A 20,458-nucleotide genomic window follows, 5' to 3' on the forward strand; every position below is an offset into this window, starting at 1 on the left:
GAGCTTCTTTGGAATTTGATGGAAAGGACTAATAAAGCTGAGTGTCATCGGCATACAGATGGCACCGAACTCCAAAGGTCCAGATGATTTCACCCAACAGTTTCATGTAGATGTTAAAAAGCATGGGAGATAGAATGGAACCTTGCAGGACCCCACAGGTCAATGGCTAGGGGTGCAAGCAAGTGTCTCTCAGCTTCACCAACTCAATGTAATCCTCCAGGAAGGAGGGGAGCCATTGCAGAGCAATGCCTCCAAGACCCATTCCGGAGAGCTGCCCCAGAAGGATATGATGGTCGATGGTATTGAAAGCCACTGAGATGTCCAAGAGAACCAACAAGGACATACTCCCTCTGTCTAGCTCTCTGTGGAGGTCATCTACCAAGGTGACCAAAGCCTTCTCCATACTGTGAACAGGCCTAAAACCAGTCTGATGGCTCAAGATAATCAGTTTCATCCAAAAAATCCCTGGAGCTGGGAAGCCACCACTCACTCTAGAACCTTGCCCAAAAAAGGGAGATTCGAAATTGGCCGGTAGTTATTCACTATAGAGGAATCTATGGATGCTTTCTTCAAAATTGGTCTTACTATTTTTTATTTTTTTAAAAAGATTCAATGGTATTTGTCCCTTTTCCAATGAGGCATTTAGCCGGTTCTGGCCCTGCTTACCTGTCTAAATGTATCTCCCCTTATAAAACATCTTGGAAGTTAAAATCGTCTGGGGAGGCCCTGCTCTCGATTCCACACATCCCCTCCCCACAGGTACAACTGGTGAAGATGAGAGGGCCTTCTTGGCGATGGCTCCTCAGCTTTGGACCTCCCTCCAGAGAGAAATTAGATCAGCGCCCTCCCTCCTGACCTTCAAGAAGAAAATTAAATCCTGGTTGTGGGACCATGTGTCTACACAATGATTCCCAGTGCAACAACAATTTCTCCTGGAATATGCTTTTGGACTGTGTGATTTTAAGTAATTATTTTAAGTGGTATGTTTTAATTATGTGATTTTAATGTTTACATTATTTTGTTTTTATCTGTATTCAAGGCATCGAATTGTGCCTGCTGTGAGCCGCCCTGAGTTCCCTTCGGGGTGAGAAGGGCGGGATATAAATGTGGTAAATAAATAATAAATAATCCTTGTAAACCGCTTGGCTAATCCCCCACTGGCAAGTTTGATAAGCCAGGGAGGGCAAGATCTAGTGTATTTGTGATCGCTCTCACCACAAGGATCTTCTCCCCGTCATCGGTCTGAACAAGCTGAAACGAGTCCAACAAAACAGGACAGGCAGATGCCTTCGTTACATTCCTTGATACTGCTATAAGACTGGTGTTCAAGTCAGAGCATATCCAAGCGACTTTGCCTGCAAAATGTTGTGTGAACTCGCCGTATCGAGTTGTCAAATGGTCAGAGGTCTCCTCCTGATCACTAAAACAAAACAACTCAACTGGTCTATTTATTGCAGACGCAATGCAGGCAGTCATGAAAACCTTCCTGGTTACCCCCATTGCTATGGAGTAGGCCTTAAGAAGGGCTCTAACCCATGCTGGCAGAAAACCATTTAAAAGGAACAAAGTCGAAATCTTTTAATACATAGCTGGTACTTTGAGCTTTGTGGTTCTTGGCTGTTATTCAGGCAGCGCAAGGGAGCTTGGGGGAACCATTCAAAACAATCCCAGGAAAGGCATGCCTGCCAAAGCAGGCTTTTCTTCTCTACTATCCCCCACCCGCCCCTCTTCCTACCCCCACCCCCTTTGCTGCCTTTAGGGTGTCCTGCCAGCACAGTACTAGACCAGAGAAGACAAAGGCTACTATTATCCAAAAACACTCCTGCCTGAAGTGAAGTATCCACTGCCCTCTGTTCTGAGTACAACACTGGGTCAAAATGATTTTGGCCTCCTTTCACTATAAGACAGATAACGTTAGGACATAAGAACGATGCACCAGGGGCAGCAACTCATTCATTCTTAACTGCACACATGCACATAGATGTGTGAATTTCCAGACCAAACCCCTTTTTTCAATAGAAGCTGTTGCATTTCTTTTCCTCTGTCATTTTGAAGGTGTGACTCCACAAAATAATTCCATGGGCCTGTTTTCAGTAGGATATGTTGATGGAGGGGGAAGATGTGAAATCAGTGCACATATCCACAAAGTCAGATCACCTGTTAGTGCAAGATAAAAACGAATACATATAAATAATAAAATCGCTGGGAAAAGCTGTCTCGTGTTTGTTTTTCCACAGGGTTGTGCAACAATTGTGCAACTGGGTTGGGCAACAGATGGCATGAAATTTCGAGTTTGGACTTTGGACTTGGTTTTGTGAAGAGTTGCCTCTAAGCAGATGCACAGGAGCAGCAAATGGAAGGGTGAAACCAGAGCGGTGAGCATGTGGCTTTTTTTTACTTCAGGTTGCACCAGACTTCTACACACACTTGGGGTTTATGTGTGTTGTTTTTCCAAACTACTGCCATATGCTGTGACATTTAGTTATAGCCACTGCTGTTTGAAATAAGCCACTGAGCTGATGCCAGCAGTTGCACAGCTCTGTAAGCAGCCTCCTTGGTGGAAGAGGATGATCTGCTCTGAGTGAATAAGTAGCTGGAAACCAAAGCAGGGATTTCACTAAGAAACTTGAGGCAGAGTCCAAGAAATAGGCCAGTCTTATAAGGGCTTGAGAAAGTATGTTCTCACTTGGAGGAAGAAGAAAATTGTCTTTTGAAAGGAACCATTTCTGGCCCCAGAGGGGAGATCCATTATCCACTCACATTATGGATATGCCTCTGGGATCCCAGGTGAGTGGGAGGAAACTATGGATAGTGGCTGGTTTGAATTGATTCTTGGGAACATGAACAGGAGATGGCTGTTGCTCTCATGTGCAGCATGTAGGTTTCTAAGGGGTGCTTACAGTATTTTATCACTATGAGGGAAACATCCCTGGTCTGGCCTTTATTCCAATCTGACAAGGCTGATCTTCTGTTCTTCCTTCACGGGGAGCAGAGGAGGTGATAGTTAGTGGGGAACTGTTGACTGTCACAGCTACAGATAACATCTAGTCTCAGAGGTAATAAGTGTCTGAATATTACTTGATTAGGAAGATGAGCAGTAGAGTGGTATTGCACTCAAGGACTGTTTGTGGACTTCTTGCAAGAGAATTAGGCAGCCCCTGGACTAGAGTGGTATCTGATCTGATCCAGAACAGCTCTTTATATATTCAGAAATTTAAAAATGGATTTAAAGCTAACCTTTAATAATGTGACATAAACACCAAGAATTGAGAATCCCTGGTCCTTGAGTGTTCTCACCGGAGCAGTGGTTCCCAACCTGTGGTCCATGAACCACCAGTGGTCTGTTCCAAAAGAATGAAAATATGGTCTGTGGCTGGCTTCACCATTACTACACTATTACCTCAAAACCACACAGCAATGAGAGCGACTGGTCTTGCGAAACTCTCTTATAGTGCCGACGCAATGGGGATGTTGGGAAAGGAGATGTTGACTACCCACATAAGATTACTACTACTACATCAGCTCTAGATGATTGAATATGGTTTTTGTGGGTGAGCAGATGGCGACTACTTGATGGCATATGTTCTGTATCAGAACTAGAGCTGATGTGGTCTATCCCATGCAGTTTTCTGAATCGGCACCCCAAATAACCAAACCAAATCTAAAGTTGACCAAAAACTGATTCATAACCCTTTTGGTACTAATATTGGAGAGTGGTCCCTGGTTAAAAATGGTCCCTGGACAAGTGGTCTCTGGTCCTGCCCAAAAAAATAAAAGGCTGGGAACCACTGTACTGGAGGTTATCAGCTACCAACAGTGCAATGGATTTTGAGGAGGCATGAATAGAGGGAAATTGCAGTGACTACCTTCCATCTGGAAATCTATGTCCTCATTGGGAAAGACGGGCGCCCCCCAATGGTGCAATGGATTAAACCCTTGTGCCGGCAGGACCGTAGACTGACAGGTTGGAGGTTTGAATCTGGGGAGAGCGTGGAAGAGCTCCCTCTGTCAGCTCTAGCTTTCCATGTGGGGACATGAGAAGAGCCTCTCACAAGGATGGTAAAACATCAAAAACATCCGGGCGTCCCCTGGGCAACGTCCTTGCAGACGGCCAATTCTCTCACACCAGAAGCAACTTGCAGTTTCTCAAGGTGCTCCTGAAACAAACAAAAAAACAAAAATTGGAAAAGACCATGTGAATCCAGAATAACTCTACAGTCACTTATGGACCCACCAACAAGACTTTGAAGACAATTATACTTAGTCATGAATGAGAACCTATTATAATAGTGTTGGATATTGAGGAACAGAAAAACTTTGTGGATAGGATTACAGTGTAGGGACATCCTTAACCTTTCTAGATATCCATAATCCCTGCAAGGATGAGGGGCGGAGAGAAAAATTACCTAGCCAATGCCCAGGCTAGCATACAACACCGTCTGAGCTCTGCGAGTGCAGCTTTTTTCTGAATGAAGCAGAGAGTGTTTGAGGAGCAGGACATCCGTAGGGATACCAAGGTGCTTGTTTATAAAGCTATTGTCCTCCCAACCCTGCTATACGCCTGCAAAACATGGACAGTCTACGGACATCACATGCAACTCCTGGAACGATTCCATCAGCGTTGCCTCCGAAAAATCCTGCAAATCTCTTGGGAAGACAGCAGACAAATGTCAGCGTGCTGGAAGAAGCAAAGACCACCAACATTGAAGCGATGGTCCTCCACCATCAACTCTGCTGGATGTCTGATCACAAAAGATACTATTATCACATCCACTATAGACTATTCAATATGGTTTTCTGTGGGCAAGCAAATGGTGACTACTGGATGGCATATGTTCTGTATCAGAAACTAGAGCTGATGTGGTCTATCCAATGCAGTTTTTTTAATCAGCACCCCAAATAACCAAACCGAATCTAAAGTTGACCACCGTCTCCCAAAGCAGTTGCTCTATTCCGAACTCAAGAATGGAGGAATGTTGGAGGACAGGTAAAGAGATTTAAAGATGGGCTCAAAGCCAGCTTTAAAAACTCTGGCATGGACACTGAGAACTGGCAAGCCCTGGCCCTTGAGTGCGCCAGTTGGAGGTCAGCTGTGACCAGCAGTGCTGTAGAATTTGAAGACTCATGAATGGAGGGCGAAAGAGAGAAACGTGCCAAGAGGAAGGTGTGTCAAGCCAACCTCGACCGGGACCACCTTCCACCTGGAAACCGATGCCCTCACTGTGGGAGAAGATGCAGGTCAAGAATAGGGCTCCAAAGTCACCGAGGGACCCACGGCCAGGACACTACACTTGGAGGACCATCATCCTCGGACTGATATCGAGCTGCTTTTAGTGGGGTCTCCTCAAGAGAGAGGAGCCCGAGGACCGCGCCAAAAAGGGCCCTGGATCCCTTGGTGAGGCCAGCGAAGCCAATCTCAAAATATTACAAATAATAATGCCTCATCAAGGTGGAAGAAGTTTCCAGCAACCGAAGTTTATTTGTGATTCAGCTGAAATCAGATGCATTGCAGGAATCATTCCACTGCAAGCATACCAGTACAGAATTTCCAAGCATTTTTATAGCATACAGACAAAGGAAGACAGTTTGAAATTCCCGCCCGCCCTCTGCCGGCCGGCTTCGCGCTGATTGGCTGGCTGCAGAACAGCTGGGAGGAGGCTGGGCAGCCCGCCCCTGCTCTGGACCAATCAGCGCGTTTCTTCGCCTCTAGAGGGCCAATGAGCGCCCTCCGCTCGCCTCGCAAGATGGACAAATCAGGAGAGAGGAGGCGGTGCGGCCGTGAACAATGGAGGGGGGAAATGATGGGATTAGGAGTTGCCAGCAAGCCTTTGTCTCAGGCCGGCAAGGTGTGATCTTTGTAAACAAAGGTCTTCCTGTCCTTGATGAGCTTTGAGGGTAAATATGAATGGCTTTTTTCGACATCGGACCTCAGGGGGGATCAACGATGCCTTATGTAAATACAATCTTTTCATTCCGAGTGTCCATAAGTCCCTTGATCCCATCAGACAGGCTCAGAGAATGGGACAGGGTCCATTATGGCTATGGCTCCATGCAGGGTGAATTAATCAAGGGTGAGTCTTGGGAGATAGAGAGATTCTCCCTTAGACAGTTCCTGGTCACAGTATTTTGTGGGGCAGAGGTCAAGGGGGCGAGGGTACAGAGGAAGTTCATAAGGGTTACATACATCAAAATCATAGGTAATAGGCATCACTGATACAGAGTTAGTTCATAAGAGGAAACCCCATCCCACCCCATAAAGTTTATTTCAATATTTGATCTTTATTAAGGTAAATCCCATGCTCTTAGGAAGGGCATGTGGAAGCAGAGGTTGCTAGCAGTTCAAATCAAGCATTGATAGAAAGTTCATGGCCAGGGTTGTGGCAAACAGTCCAGTCCACTCAGCAGAGAGTCATGGATTCAGGCTGGAATCAGCAGATGGGCGCTGAGTTGATCAATAACAGAATCCATCGCTCAGCCCTTGGGGAACTACAACTCTCACAAAAGGGCAGAAGTCCCAAGATCCAGCCATTTCCCAAAAAGCCTCGTGGGGTCCTTGTTGTTGTCAGTGCCTTGGCAATGTGGCCAAGACTTAACCCTTGTTGTGTAGTCTGGTGACCTAGCCCTTTACAGAACTATAAGTCCTTATCCCTTAATTCTGAGGAGGGGTGCCTGACATCAGGACTACGAGGGATCGCCTAAGTAAGTAAGCTCGAGCTAGCTGTAGTTTGAGTGTGAACATGAGACCGCAACTATGCTCTCTGGCTGGATTCCAAGCTGAGGCTTTCCTGTGATTCTGAGCGGTAATTCAAGCAGCGCGAGGGAGCTTGGGAGAATGATTCAAGACGACCCCAGTGAAGCCAAGCCTGCCAGAGCAACCTTTTCCTCCCTATACCCCTCCTCTTCCTCCCCAGCCTTTCTGCCTTGGGGGGGGGGGGCGGTCCTGGTCGGGACAGAGTCAGTCCTAGACCCGAGAAGAGCCCTCGCCCTCTGCTGCTCCCTCCCAGGCTGGGGTGGAGGGACAGGCTTCCTCCTTAGCTGGCTGCCTACTGGTCGACACACCGAGCACCCCCTCTTGATTTGCCAAGCAGCAAGAGATCTCACATCACACACACTTCTGGCAAGCTGTACACCAGCGAGGGATCAGGTGAGGGGAGGCAGCAGAGAGTTTCCAGATAGTAAAAAATCAATGCTACTCAATGGGCACATAAAATAATGCTGGTTCCTGGCACACGAGGGGTAGATCCCACTCCCCCTTGTGAGATTTAAAGAATATATGCAAATTTGTGAGAGCCGTTGTGGGATATTAATAGGGCTGGTAAATTAAGACATTCCATTTTCTGGAATGTTGACGGGCAGGGAAAGAGATTTAAAGATGGGCTCAAAGCCAACCTTAAAAACTCTGGCATAGACACTGAGAACTGGGAAGCCCTGGCCCTTGAGCGCTCCAGCTGGAGGTCAGCTGTGACCAGCAGTGCTGCAGAATTTGAAGAGGCACCAATGGAGGGCGAAAGAGAGAAACATGCCAAGAGGAAGGTGTGTCAAGTCAACCTCGACCGAGACCACCTTCCACCTGGAAACCAATGCCCTCACTGCGGGAGAAAATGCAGGTCAAGAATAGGGCTCCACAGTCACCTACGGACCCACCAGAACACTGATCCTGGAAGACTATCCTACTCAGTCAACGAGGGATCACCTAAGTAAGGTGGATTAAGACCTTGGAGACCAGGATCTGAATCCCCACTCAGCCATGGACACCCATCCCAGTGACAGGGGCAAAGGTAAACCTCTTTCCAATAAAAGCACCATCATCAAGTTTGCAGATGACACCAAATTGTCAATACTCCAGAAGACAGGAGCAGAATTCAAAACGATCTTAACAAATTGGAGAGATGGGCCAAAACTAACAAAATGAAGTTCAGCAGTGACAAATGCAAGATATTCCACTTAGGCAGAAAAATGAAATGCAAAAAAAAAATGATACAGAATGGGGGACGATGCCTGGCTCGAGAGCAGGACATGTGAAAAAGATCTTGGAGTCCTCGAGGACAACAAGTTAAACATGAGCCAACTTTGTCATGTGGTGGCAAAAAAGGCCTATGGGATTTGGCCTGTATCGATAGGAGTCTAGTGTCTAGATCCAGGGAAGTCATGACACCCCTCTACTCTAGGTCAGACCACACCTGGAATCACATTGTGTCCAATTCTGGACACTGCAATTGACAAACTGGACAGTGTCCAGAGGAGGGTGACTAAAATGATCAAAGCTCTGGAGAACAAGCTCTGTGAGAAGCAGCTTAGAGAGCTGGGCATGTTTAGCCTTCAGAAGAGAAGGCTGAGAGGAGACATTATGAGGGCCATGGATAAATAGGTGAGAGGAAGTCATAGGGAGGAGGGAGCAAGCTTGTTTTCTGCTGCCCTGCAGACTAGGACACGGAACAATGGCTTCAAACTACAGGAAAGGAGATTCCACCTGAACATGCTTCTTGGCAGGGGGTTGGACTGGATGGCCCATGAGGTCTCTTCCAACTCTTTGATTCTATGATTCTATGATTCTATGAGGAAGAACTTCCTGACTGGGAGAGCTGTTCAGCAGTGGAACTCTCTGCCCCGGAGTGCAGTGCCTTTCATGTTCCTTGATTCATGTCTGGGCAATTCTGCGTTTAGTGGTCCATGAAACCATGAAAACCATGAAAATGAACAAAATCTGGCTACCAGTACCAAAAGCCAAAAGACACAGTAGCACAGGCCCTTTCTTTGTTGTTGTGTGCCTTCAACTCACTAATGAGGATCCTAAGGTGAGCCTGTCATGGGGTTGTCTTGGCTTGATCTGCTTAGCGGGGCTTTGTCATTGCCTTTTTCTGATGCTCAGAAAGAGTGACATGCCTAAGGCCATCTTACTGTGGTTTCAAGTTTTAAATCCCTTACTTTGATCAATTTGAACATAGATGCAAGTGCAATCAAAGAGGGGTCAATAGCGATCGCCTAAGAAACCAAGCAGGGTCATCCCTGGTTAGTAATTGCATCAGAATCCAAAAATATGAGGTGCTGTAGGCTACATTACTGAAGGTGGAATTTACAAAATCACCTCTGAGTATTCATTGCTTGAATATTCTATGAAATTCAAGAAATTGATAGATGACTTGAAGGCGCCTACATGCAAACAAAACTCAGGGCTCACACCCCAGCTACCTCTGATGAGCTGCCGCTGTGGAAAAGCCCAGGAATTGTGTACAACAGGAATACCCATTCAGCACAGTTGCTTTCCAAAATGTGAGGGGTGGTTGTGAGGGAAAAGTACCTAAGGGTGCTGACTTGGCCTTTCCAGTTGGATGTGGGAACTAGGGCTGGCCTCCTAGAAGAAATGGGTATCTGTCACACAGCTTCTTGCCAGCCTTGAAAAATCCTGCATGCTGCAGAACTCTATTCCTGAGTTTCTGGGCTGACCCTAACATTAGAACAGTGGTTCTCTACCTGTGGGTCCCCAGATGTTTTGGCCTTCCACTTCCAGAAATCCTAACAGCTGGTAACTGGTTGAAGGCCAAAACATCTGGGGACCCACAGGTTGAGAACCACTGCTCTAAGCAACTGATGCTGAAAGGTGGCAGCAAGGTATTGCAAGACAAAACTGTGTGCCATGAAGCTCCCCAGAGCCCCTTCTGACATGGATCCTGCATGTTTTTTCTTTCTATAGAAAAGAAAGGGGTGGTGTCTTTTGTTAAGTCATTTTGAGCAGCCGGGTATCTTGTGCTAGTCATGCTTGAAATACAACATACGGGGAGCTTTCACCACACTTTAAGAGCTGGAGATGCTGTGTGGAACATACTATTAAGGATGTGGAGTTCGTTCACACTAGCTTTAACTAACTTGATTCCTAAAATATAATTTTATTTTTTTCATTAATGACATTTGCTCATTTCCCCAGGTATTGTCAAGATCTGGCTACCATGGTCCACCTCACCGTCACCCCTGGAAGCACACTTGCAGATGCCCCGGTGTGGATTTGTGCCTCTGGCCTTGTTCCCTCTCAGACTGTGACCCTGCATGCGTCACTGACAGATGAAAGGGGAGTGCAGTTTGAATCCAGAGCCTTCTACCAGGCCAATGATGCTGGGGAGGTAGATTTGAAGAAGACACCTGCTCTGGGGGGTGACTATATCGGAGTGTGGCCCATGGGCCTCTTTGCCTCTCTGAAGGCTAATAAGAAGTTCCACCGACTGATGAAACGGGATGTGATGGGAAGCCCTTTCCATATCCAGATCAGTCTCTTTGGCCCTTTTAAGATTTTGACTTCACTGACCGATGTACCACTTGCAACCAGTACGGTGGAGAGATGGTATGTGGCTCCTGGAGTGGAACGCTTCCAGATCAAGACTGGCCGAGTTCGGGGGGCCCTTTTTGTGCCTCCAGGTAAAAGAACTGAATTCACCTTCTCCTTTATTTAATAAAATAATATTTGTTTTTTAATGTTTATGTTTAGAATGTCTGAATATTACTACAAAGTTGTGTGTTATACATAACCCTGAAATCTCTATATAAATACTAGTACAGAAAAAAAACCCTATTCATTTGGTCTTCTAAGAATCCTTCACCCAATGTGGGAAATTTGTGTGTGTGTGTGCATGTGCCTTCAAGTTGCCTGTCAACTTATGGCAACCCTATGAATTTCATGAAGTTTTCTTAAGAGATACTCAGAGGTGGTTTTATGATTTCATGATCTGAAATATATCCTATAGCACCTGGTATTCATTGGCAGTCTCCCAATCCTAATACTAACCAGAGCTGAACTTGCTTAGCTTACAATATCACACAGGATTTGGTGCCTTTAAGGTATTATCTAGTTTTTACCCAGAACTATATATTATTCCTGTTGTTCATGAGGAGGAGGAGGACAATTTTTTTGGAGAGGGAATGGGAATGACTTTTCTTGGTTTTAATGTCAGTCTTCCTTTAATCTCTCTGCAGGGCCTGGACCATTTCCAGGTGTGATTGACCTGTTTGGTGGGAGCGGAGGTCTCTTTGAATTCCGAGCTAGCCTGCTGGCTAGTAAAGGCTTTGTTGTTCTGGCCCTGGCTTACTTTGCCTATGATGACCTGCCACAGAGCCTAACAGAAGTGAACCTGGAATATTTTCAGGAAGCAGCAATATTGCTCTTAAACCATACTAAGGTACATCTGAAAGGGCATGTTTCCTTCTGTATTATTTTGAGGCACAAGAAATCATAGAGCTGAAAGAGATCACAATGGTCATCCAGTCCAGCCTCATTCTGCCTTGTAGGACAAGACAATCAAAGCACTCCCAACAGATGGCCATTCAGTCTATGCTTAAAAACCTCCACCACACTCCCAGGGCCCTTCCACACAGCCATATAACCCAGAATATCAAGACAGAAAATCCCACAATATCTACTTTGAACTGGGTTATCTATTTATTTATCGTGTCCGAAGTGAACCGAGGGTACAGTTGTAATGTATTTAAAAACACAAACAAAGTTTAAAAACTTGTCATTATACTAAATATCCTTTGACCAGTTCCTGGCACTTGAAGTGCCTCTGGTGTTGATATAAGAAGGCCCTCCATTGTCCATGTGGCAGGGTTCAAACTGCATTGTAATAGGTGGTCTGTGGTTTGCTCTTCTCGACACTCGCATGTCATGAACTCCACTTTGTGGCCCCATTTCTTAAGGTTGGCTCTGCATTTCATGGTGCCAGAGCGAAGTCTGTTCAGTGCTTTCCAAGTCACCCACTCTTTTGTGTGCCCAGTAGGAAGTCTCTCATTTGTTATCAGCCACGAGTTGAGGTTCTGGGTTTTAACCTGCCACTTTTGGACTCTCACTTGCTGAGGTGTTCCTGCTAGTATCTCTGTAGATCTTTGGGGAAGGGGCCTGTCAAGCATCATTATATGATGCTCGGCAAGCCCTGCCCCATTGCTCCTTGGTGAGGAAGTGGTGAGGAAGCATCACAAGCCCCTCATTTTTCACCTATTTTCCCCATCTGATGGGGAAAAGGGCAACACATTATGTTGCCCCCTTTCCCTTGTCTGGTGGGGACAGGGTAGGAATGGAACACACAAATCCGGGGTGTGGGGGGTGGAATAGGGTGACGAGGTCCTTATTGTCAGGAATTTCTTCCTAATGTTTAGGTGGAATCTTTCTTACTGAAGATTTTAATGGATTGCTCCATTGTGTCCTAGTGTCTAAAGCAACAGACAAGTTTCCCCCTCCAAAATCTGGCATCTTTTTTAAATACAGGGCATTTCAAAAAGATAGATCCAATCTGAGTCTTTCATTAAATGACTTTTTTAAACTTTGTGTCTATCTTTGTTTTCCTCAGGTAAGAGGCCCAGGAGTTGGAGTCATTGGTTTGTCCAAAGGAGCAGAAATTGCACTAGCCATGGCTACCTTCTTACCACAAATAGTGGCTGCAGTGTGCATCAATGGGGCCACATATATGAATGGTGCACCACTCTGTTTTGGTGATGTCCATATCCCTGCCATTCCTTATTCTGCAGAGAAGATTATCATCACTGAGATGGAAGGAATGGCCACTCTACATGTTTGGGGAGATCCTCATGATGAAAGACACCAAGCCTCTGCTATCCCTGTGGAGAAAAGTCTGGGGCCAGTGCTCTTTGTGGTTGGTGAAGATGATGAAAGCCTAAAGAGCAAGTTGTATGCTGAGATAGCCATAGCTAGAGCAAAGAAATATGGGAAAAATAATTGTACCCTGTTGTCTTATCCAGGGGCTGGGCACCTCATAGAATTCCCTGGATCCCCACATTGCTACACCTCCCGAATGCAGAAATCACCTCTCCCCATACAGTGGGGAGGCAAAACAGAGCCCCACGCCAAAGCCCAGGAGCACTCCTGGAAGGAAATCCAGAAATTCCTTGAACTTCATCTTGGCCCACCTGGAAGTAGCAATTTGTGATACCAGAAGAATGAAAGGGAACATTGGGTATCTTATTCTACACCAATGATACACAAATAAATCAGTGGCATGAAAGTCCCTACAATATCTCTTACTGCATTAACACTGTGAGTGTGCATTCAAGTTACTTGTCAGCTAATGATGACTGCATGAATTTCATATGGTCTTCTTATGCAAGGAAAAATAATAAATTCTTCTGATGGCTCAAGGCGAGGGACAACAAAGTCCAAAACATATGAACACAAAACATAATAATAATAACATATGAACACAAAACATAATAATAATAATAATATGATATTATAATTATATATTTATATTACATGTAATATTACTAATAATATTACAGTTTAGTGGTATAGTACAATATAGTAATATATAATACTAATATTGTGCTATGGTCAGGCATGTAGCCGGGGGGGGGGGGGGGGGGGGGGCCTCGGGGGGCTTCAGCCCCCCCCCCCCCGAAATTCTCATGGTGGTTCGCGAAAAGGCCTTACTGGTGCATTATTTAAACTGTTATGTTTATTAATATCATAATTTGATCACCATTCTCAATATATCCCATATGTATGGGGGTATTGGGGTAATGATACAAAAGGTTTGCTAGGCTAGACCCTCTTTCACTCAAACTCAGCCCCCCCCAAAACTCAGCCCCCCCCCAAACCCCCCCTGAAATTTTTTTAGCCCCCCCCCCCCCCCCCGAAACGAAATCCTGGCTACGGGCCTGGCTATGGTAATAATATAATATATTGTATTTACATATTACTTGTAAGCCACTCTGAGTCCACTTTGGGGTAAGATGGGTGGCATATAAATGCCATAAATAAATAAAATATATACAATTAATTACATAAATAATAAAAACATTACAACTTGCACCAAACACAGATACACAATTGACATATAGTAGCAATAGATTTTGATTTTGGACTGCGTGGTTTTTAAGAGTTTCTGCTAAGATGTTTTCCATATTTTTGAAGTAATTGTTTATTTTAATTGATTGTTTTATATGGCATTGAATTGTTTTCAGTCTGTAAGACCATCTTGAGTCCCCTTTGAGAAGGACTGGGTATAAGCATGGTAAATAAATAGAATGTAAATCAAAACTCAAGGTTGAAAGTTGACTGGGTAGGTCTGCTGGAAGAGATAGGTCATCAGTTGTGTGGCAAATGTGTTTTATATATGTTCCCATTATGCTACTCTTGAGGTACATTGTTTTAATTGTCTTATATGTTGTATGTGTTTTTGTTGCCTTTTTATAATCAAAAATTGAAAATCTGCACACATGTCCACCTGCTGACTACCCATCCACTGCATTTGAATGGCTTACTTGGCTCACAACCAGGGGTTATCTACTCCATTTTCTAAATAGATTAAGGTCTATTTAGTCTGTGGCTAATAACAATGAGAATTCCAAAATGACCTGGAAATCATAGCCTCATTCCATCCCCTTTTCACTGCCTTGCCTCTACAGCAACACGTCAATTATTCTAGATATTTTCTTTTGGGTGAAAGTAGCTTCACATGTTCACACCATGATAACAGCTCAACACCATTGGATATGTGGTTTTCTTCTTCCAGGTCTCTAGTCTGGTCATCTGTCCAGAAGATGGAGATATTTTAGCAACTGAAATGAGTCATAATGATTACACAGAGGAGTCATAATGGTTACCCAGAGGAATGTATAGGATTAGTTCATCTCTTCCATGGATTCATTTAATGGTGTGTTTGCAGATGATGCAATATAATAGGTATATCTTAGTTAAACTTTTTGCAGCATTGGCAGTTGGGAGAATGATGAAGGAAGACTATCAGTGTTGTGCTGTTGCAGCATGTCTGCAATCAGGTACACAATAAAACGACCTGTGAAAGAATAGGATTCTGCTCTAGGTACTTATGTGCAACAGGCAAGGTAGGCAGCTGCCTACAGATTCACTTACAGAACATGTGTGAAAATTTAAAAAAGGGAAAGCAGATTAGCCTGCCTCACCAGCTCCCCTTGCATGTTGAAAAAACATTGCTCTCTTGAGTTCACACTCACTTTGTTAACTGAAGTCCACTTGTTTTGCCTCTCGCTTTCCAATTCTGCGTCCCAGAAACAAGGACACGAGACAGAGAAACCCACCCACTTATAAAGCAAATGTCTAATCACCTGGCTTTAGGCAACATCTTTCCTCCTTTCCTGCTTCTGCCCCCTACATACCATCATTAAAACTGAACTTGTCACCTCTTCACCATACTCACAAGTGTTGCATTGTGATGGCTAGTCACATATACACTCTGCTTATACATATCTGCTCCTAGGCACTTCATTCCATGCACCTACTTACTTAATTACAAAAGTACTTTATGCTATCAATTTCTTTCCGTTAGTCTTTGGCTGAGATTCCAGACAAACAGTGACACGGCTGCTGAGAACATACCGCATCATTGGGGGGCATGGGGAACCCGGCACAATGCACCCCACATTGCCCAGCTCCAGCTGAGGGCAATCACATGGGGGGGGGGGGACCATGGAGCATGTGGCTTCCCCCCATTTATTCCAATGGCAACACGGGAAGCTTCCTGTGTTGCTATGGTGGCAGCATGCGCTGGCTCTGCCCTCCATCAGCCACGGAGATGCACCGGCATCATTTGATGGGGGCCGGTGGACTCTGTGGGTGACCTGGGCTAAACTGGTGCATGCCACTGATTATAGCCCCATGTGAAAAGGTCGTATGTCTTTGAGTTGTATATTAGACTGACCATCATTCATTACAAAGAGAGAAAATAAAGAGAAGAGAACCTTAAAAGTTTGTTTTCACATTTGAACCATCTCAGAGATTAAGATCTTCTGGGAAGGCCCTACTCTCGGTCCTGCCTCCTTTGCAGGTGGGGTTGGTGGGGACAAGAAACAGGGCCTTCTCAGTGGTGGTCTCTTGGCTCTGGAACTCCCTCCCCAATGAAATTAGATCAGCACCCTCCCTCCTGGCCTTCAGAAAAAAGTAAAGACATGGCTATGGGACCAAGCCTTCGGGCAGTAAAGTAATGCAGTCCAAGAAATGAATAGGAAATAAGTTGAATTGACAATAGGAATTGCTTTGGATTACAACTCTGGATTATGTGATTCTAATGCTATGTTAAGATGTTTTTAATTCTATGTTTTAAATGTTTAAATGTCTGTTTATGTTCTATGCTTAATATGATTTTAATGGTTTAATTTATAGTTATATGTTATCATTTTAGTTGTTATGCTTTGATTTGTATTTATGTTTGCATTAAATCTTGCCATTACTTTATGTACACTACTTTGGGTCCCCTCAGGGGTAGGAAAAGCAGTAAATAAATAAATAAATAAATTTTATCTGACTGTATTGCAGCTCAAATGGCTGTCACTTGTTTTCTGAAGAAGCTACCACTCCTTGACTTTTTAGTGTAAGTGATCTCAACTGATCTTGAAAGCTAATCTTGGTCAGCTCTGGTTAGTGCTTGGATGGGAGACCACCAACAAATACCAGGTGCTGTAAGTTATTTTTGAAAGGAAGGAACTGGCAAAAAATACCTGTGATCCTGCCCAGGAGAGCTCTGTGAAAATCATGAGATTACCATGAGTCAACAGGTGACTTAATAACATGCACACAACACTAGGGGCGTGTATTAACTTTGGTGGTGTGTTCTCACAGGTATTTATTTTATTTATCGTGTCATCCACAATCAGAACATTGTATTACATTTCTAACAGAACAAAACAAACAAACAGATTAAAAAACCTCAAATTTTGCAAACTTGGTAGCTGATTAAATGTCCTTTGACCAGTATCTGGCCATTTGGAGTGCCTCTGGTGTTGCCACAAGAAGGTCCTCCATCGTGCATGTGGCAGGGCTCAGGTTGCATTGCAGCACAGGTGAAAGAAAGGAAATTTCTATTTTCAGTGGGAACAGGTATGGAAAGAATAGGGCAAAAATAAGTTCCCAAACCAACAAAGCATAAAGTCCGAAAGGTGAAGCATATTAAGAGAAGCATCCCAACGTTTCCAGTTTTCAATCTGTGAGTGATACTGTGTAGTCAAAACAGCACTACTCCCACAGTCACACAAGAGATGGAGCAGCAGGGCAGGGAACACCAAAATCTAAATTAAAAGAAAAGCTCATGATAACACACCATTGAGCTCTAGTAGTTCATATAAATTAGAAAGAATAGAATTAACAAACCTGTTTTCCTAACAGTTCTATTATGTTTTAGCATTTATGTAGTGGAAAAAACATTTAACAAAACTATTTTCCCAGCAGAGTTCTATTGAGTATTAGGTAGTAGAAAAACATTCAGTGGGAGAGGCTTGATGCTTAAAGAAAACAGAACAAAATTCATTTATAATCTACTAGCTGTGCCCTGCCACGCGTTGCTGTGGCCTATAGTAAAACTTATCAAAGTTGAGGTAGATTTCTCGACTATTATGAAAGAGAGGTCCCTACCTATTCCCCCTTTTCCTCCCCCTTTCTCTACTTTCTTCCTTCTCTACCTCTTTCTTTCTTTCCTTCTTTCACTACTTGGTTTCATCCTTCTCTCTTTCCTTCATTCCCTCCCCCTTTCTTCCTTTGCCTTTCTTCCCTCCCTGTTTGCTTCCTTCTTTCACTTTTTATTTCCTTTTATTTCACCACCATCATAACAATAACAATAATGCAATGCATTGCCTCTGGGACCTGACACCTCTCCCATTCCCCCTAAAAGGGTCTCATAGGAACAATAGCATAATAATAATAATAGAAATAACAACCTTTACCCGCCACGTGTTGCTGTGGCCAATCTTCCCTCTTTCTCTCCTTCTTTCCCTTCCTCCCTCCCTCCCTCCTTCCTTCCTTCCTTCCTTCCTTCCTTCCTTCCTTCCTTCCTTCCTTCCTTCCCATCTTTCCTTCTCCTCTTCTTTCTCTATCTCTTTCCTTCCTTCCCCCTTTTTCTTTCTCTTCTGCTGTCTCTCTTTTCTTTCCTTCCATCTTTCCTTTTCTTTCCTTTTCTTCTTCCTCTAACTTTCCTTCCTTCCCCCTTTTTCTTTACCTCCCTTTCTCTTTCTTTCTTCCTTCTTTCCTTCCTTCCTGTCTTTCCTAGATTTTGACAGGGCGGGAAGGGGCGGGGTGGGGTTTGGAGGTGGCCTGAAGTAAAAGGTGGTAAGATTGGGGCAGGGGAGTGATGGAGCGTGGGGTTGCGTGTGTGTGTGCGGCGGCGGGGGGAGTGATGGAGCCTGGGGTTGCGTGTGTGTGTGCGGCGGCGGGGGGAGTGGGGTTGCGTGTGTGTGTGCGGCGGCGGGGGGAGTGGGGTTGCCTGTGTGTGCGGCGGTGGGGGGAGTGATGGAGCGTGGGGTTGCGTGTGTGTGTGCTGCGGCGGGGGGAGTGATGGAGAGTGGGGTTGCGTGTGTGTGTGCGGCAGGGTGTGTGTGTGTGCGGGAAGCGGCGCGGCGGGGCTTGGAGTGGGCATGGTTTCCGCAGAGGGAACGTTGGCCGGAAGTTTTGTTGTTTTGCCGTTTTGTGAGTGTGTTGTTGTGTTGTTTTTCATTTTGAGTAGATATGTTTGTACCTTGTGGGTTGTGTTATGGGCACAGGGATTTTGGTTAAGTTTCGTTGGGGGATTTTTGAGTTTTGTTGTTTTGCCGTTTTGTGAGTGTGTTGTTGTGTTGTTTTTCATTTTGAATAGATATGTTTGTACCTTGTGGGTTGTGTTATGGGCATGGGAATTTTGGTTAAGTTTCGTTGGGGGGTTTTTGAGTTTTGTTTCCTTGTTGGATGCCCCTAACAAATTTATATATATATATATATATAAATTTGTTAGGGGCATCCAACAAGGAAACAAAACTCAAAAACCCCCCAACGAAACTTAACCAAAATTCCCATGCCCATAACACAACCCACAAGGTACAAACATATCTACTCAAAATGAAAAACAACACAACAACACACTCACAAAACGGCAAAACAACAAAACTCAAAAATCCCCCAACAAAACTTAACCAAAATTCCCATGCCCATAACACAACCCACAAGGCACAAACATATCTACTCAAAATGAAAAACAACACAACAACACACTCACAAAACGGCAAAAGAATAAAACTCAAAAAAACCCCAACGAAATTTAACCAAAATTCCCATGCTCATAACACAACCCACAAGGTACAAACATATCTACTCAAAATGAAAAACAACACAACAACACTCCCACAAAACGGCAAAACAACTGAGCATGCGCATTGGCACCCAGCCGCAAGTTCCCTGGCGCGTGCACATGGCCTTCCGGCCAACGTTCCCTCTGCGGAAACCATGCCCACTCCAAGCCGTGCCGCTTCCCGCACACACACACACCCTGCCGCACACACACACACAACCCCACACTCCATCACTCCCCCTGCCGCCGCACACACACACGCAACCCCACTCCCCCCGCCGCCGCACACACACACGCAACCCCACACTCCATCACTCCCCCCGCTGCCGCACACACACACGCAACCCCACTCCCCCCGCCGCCGCACACACACACGCAACCCCACGCTCCATCACTCCCCCCGCCGCCGCACACACACACGCAACCCCACACTCCATCACTCCCCCACCCCAATCTTACCTCCTTTTACTTCACGCCACCTCCAAACCCCACCCCGCCCCTTCCCGCCCTGTCAAAATCTAGGAAAGACAGGAAGGAAGGAAAGAAGGAAGAAAGAGAAAGGGAGGTAAAGAAAAAGGGGGAAGGAAGGAAAGTTAGAGGAAGAAGAAAAGGAAAGAAAAGGAAAGATGGAAGGAAAGAAAAGAGAGACAGCAGAAAAGAAAGAAAAAGGGGGAAGGAAGGAAGGAAAGAGATAGAGAAGGAAGAGGAGAAGGAAAGATGGGAGGGAAGGAAGGAAGGAAGGAAGGAAGGAAGGAAGGAAGGAAGGAGGGAAAGAAGGAGAGAAAGAGGGAAGATTGGCCACAGCAACACGTGGCGGGTAAAGGTTGTTATTTCTATTATTATTATTATTATTATTATTATTATTATGCTATTGTTCCTATGAGACCCTTTTAGGGGGAATGGGAGAGGTGTCAGGTCCCAGAGGCAATGCATTGCATTATTGTTATTGTTATGATGGTGGTAAAATAAAAGGAAATAAAAAGTGAAAGAAGGAAGCTAACAGGGAGGGAAGAAAGGCAAAGGAAGAAAGGGGGAGGGAATGAAGGAAAGAGAGAAGGATGAAACCAAGTAGTGAAAGAAGGAAAGAGGTAGAGAAGGAAGAAAGGAGAGAAAGGGGGAGGAAAAGGGGGAAGGAATAGGTAGGGACCTCTCTTTCATAATAGTCCAGATATCTACCTCAACTTTGATAAGTTTTACTATAGGCCACAGCAACGCGTGGCAGGGCACAGCTAGTTAACATATAAAATTAACAACCAACCATTTGCTGTCCTTTCATTTCACCCCAATGTGCTGTCTTATGTGGTTTTGTCCCAAATGGTAGAGCTTGTCATATATCCACAGGTATGGTAGGACTTTAACACTAATGAGAAAATATGTCTAGTGTTGTAGCAGCTCTA

General features: G+C 44.8%; 1 protein-coding gene across 4 annotated transcripts; it reads left to right on the plus strand.

The window, feature by feature from the left end:
- Window positions 1–2,301: 2,301 nt before the first annotated feature.
- On the plus strand, window positions 2,302–13,001 carry BAAT (bile acid-CoA:amino acid N-acyltransferase). Of its 4 annotated transcripts, none has more exons than XM_060771181.2 (4): window positions 2,302–2,375; window positions 9,923–10,407; window positions 10,963–11,165; window positions 12,330–13,001. In XM_060771181.2, exons 2-4 carry the CDS (start codon window positions 9,945–9,947, stop codon window positions 12,924–12,926), a joined length of 1,263 nt encoding a protein of 420 aa, XP_060627164.2. In that variant the 5' UTR covers window positions 2,302–2,375; window positions 9,923–9,944; the 3' UTR covers window positions 12,927–13,001. The 4 variants fall into 4 exon arrangements, with proteins under 4 accessions (XP_060627164.2, XP_060627175.2, XP_060627153.2 ...); XM_060771192.2 differs by lacking the exon at window positions 2,302–2,375 and adding an exon at window positions 2,629–2,787; XM_060771170.2 differs by lacking the exon at window positions 2,302–2,375 and adding an exon at window positions 6,941–7,144.
- Window positions 13,002–20,458: the final 7,457 nt, after the last annotated feature.

Source organism: Anolis sagrei, chromosome 1 (assembly GCF_037176765.1).
Source record: "Anolis sagrei isolate rAnoSag1 chromosome 1, rAnoSag1.mat, whole genome shotgun sequence".
NCBI lineage: Eukaryota > Metazoa > Chordata > Lepidosauria > Squamata > Dactyloidae > Anolis > Anolis sagrei.

Bases quoted from the DNA above. Each gene is read 5' to 3' on its own strand.
- BAAT (XM_060771181.2), top strand. From the start codon at position 9,945: ATGGTCCACCTCACCGTCACCCCTGGAAGCACACTTGCAGATGCCCCG. The intron at 10,408-10,962 runs GTAAAAGAACTG...ATCTCTCTGCAG, and splicing joins GGCCCTTTTTGTGCCTCCAG to GGCCTGGACCATTTCCAGGT. The intron at 11,166-12,329 runs GTACATCTGAAA...TGTTTTCCTCAG, and splicing joins TGCTCTTAAACCATACTAAG to GTAAGAGGCCCAGGAGTTGG.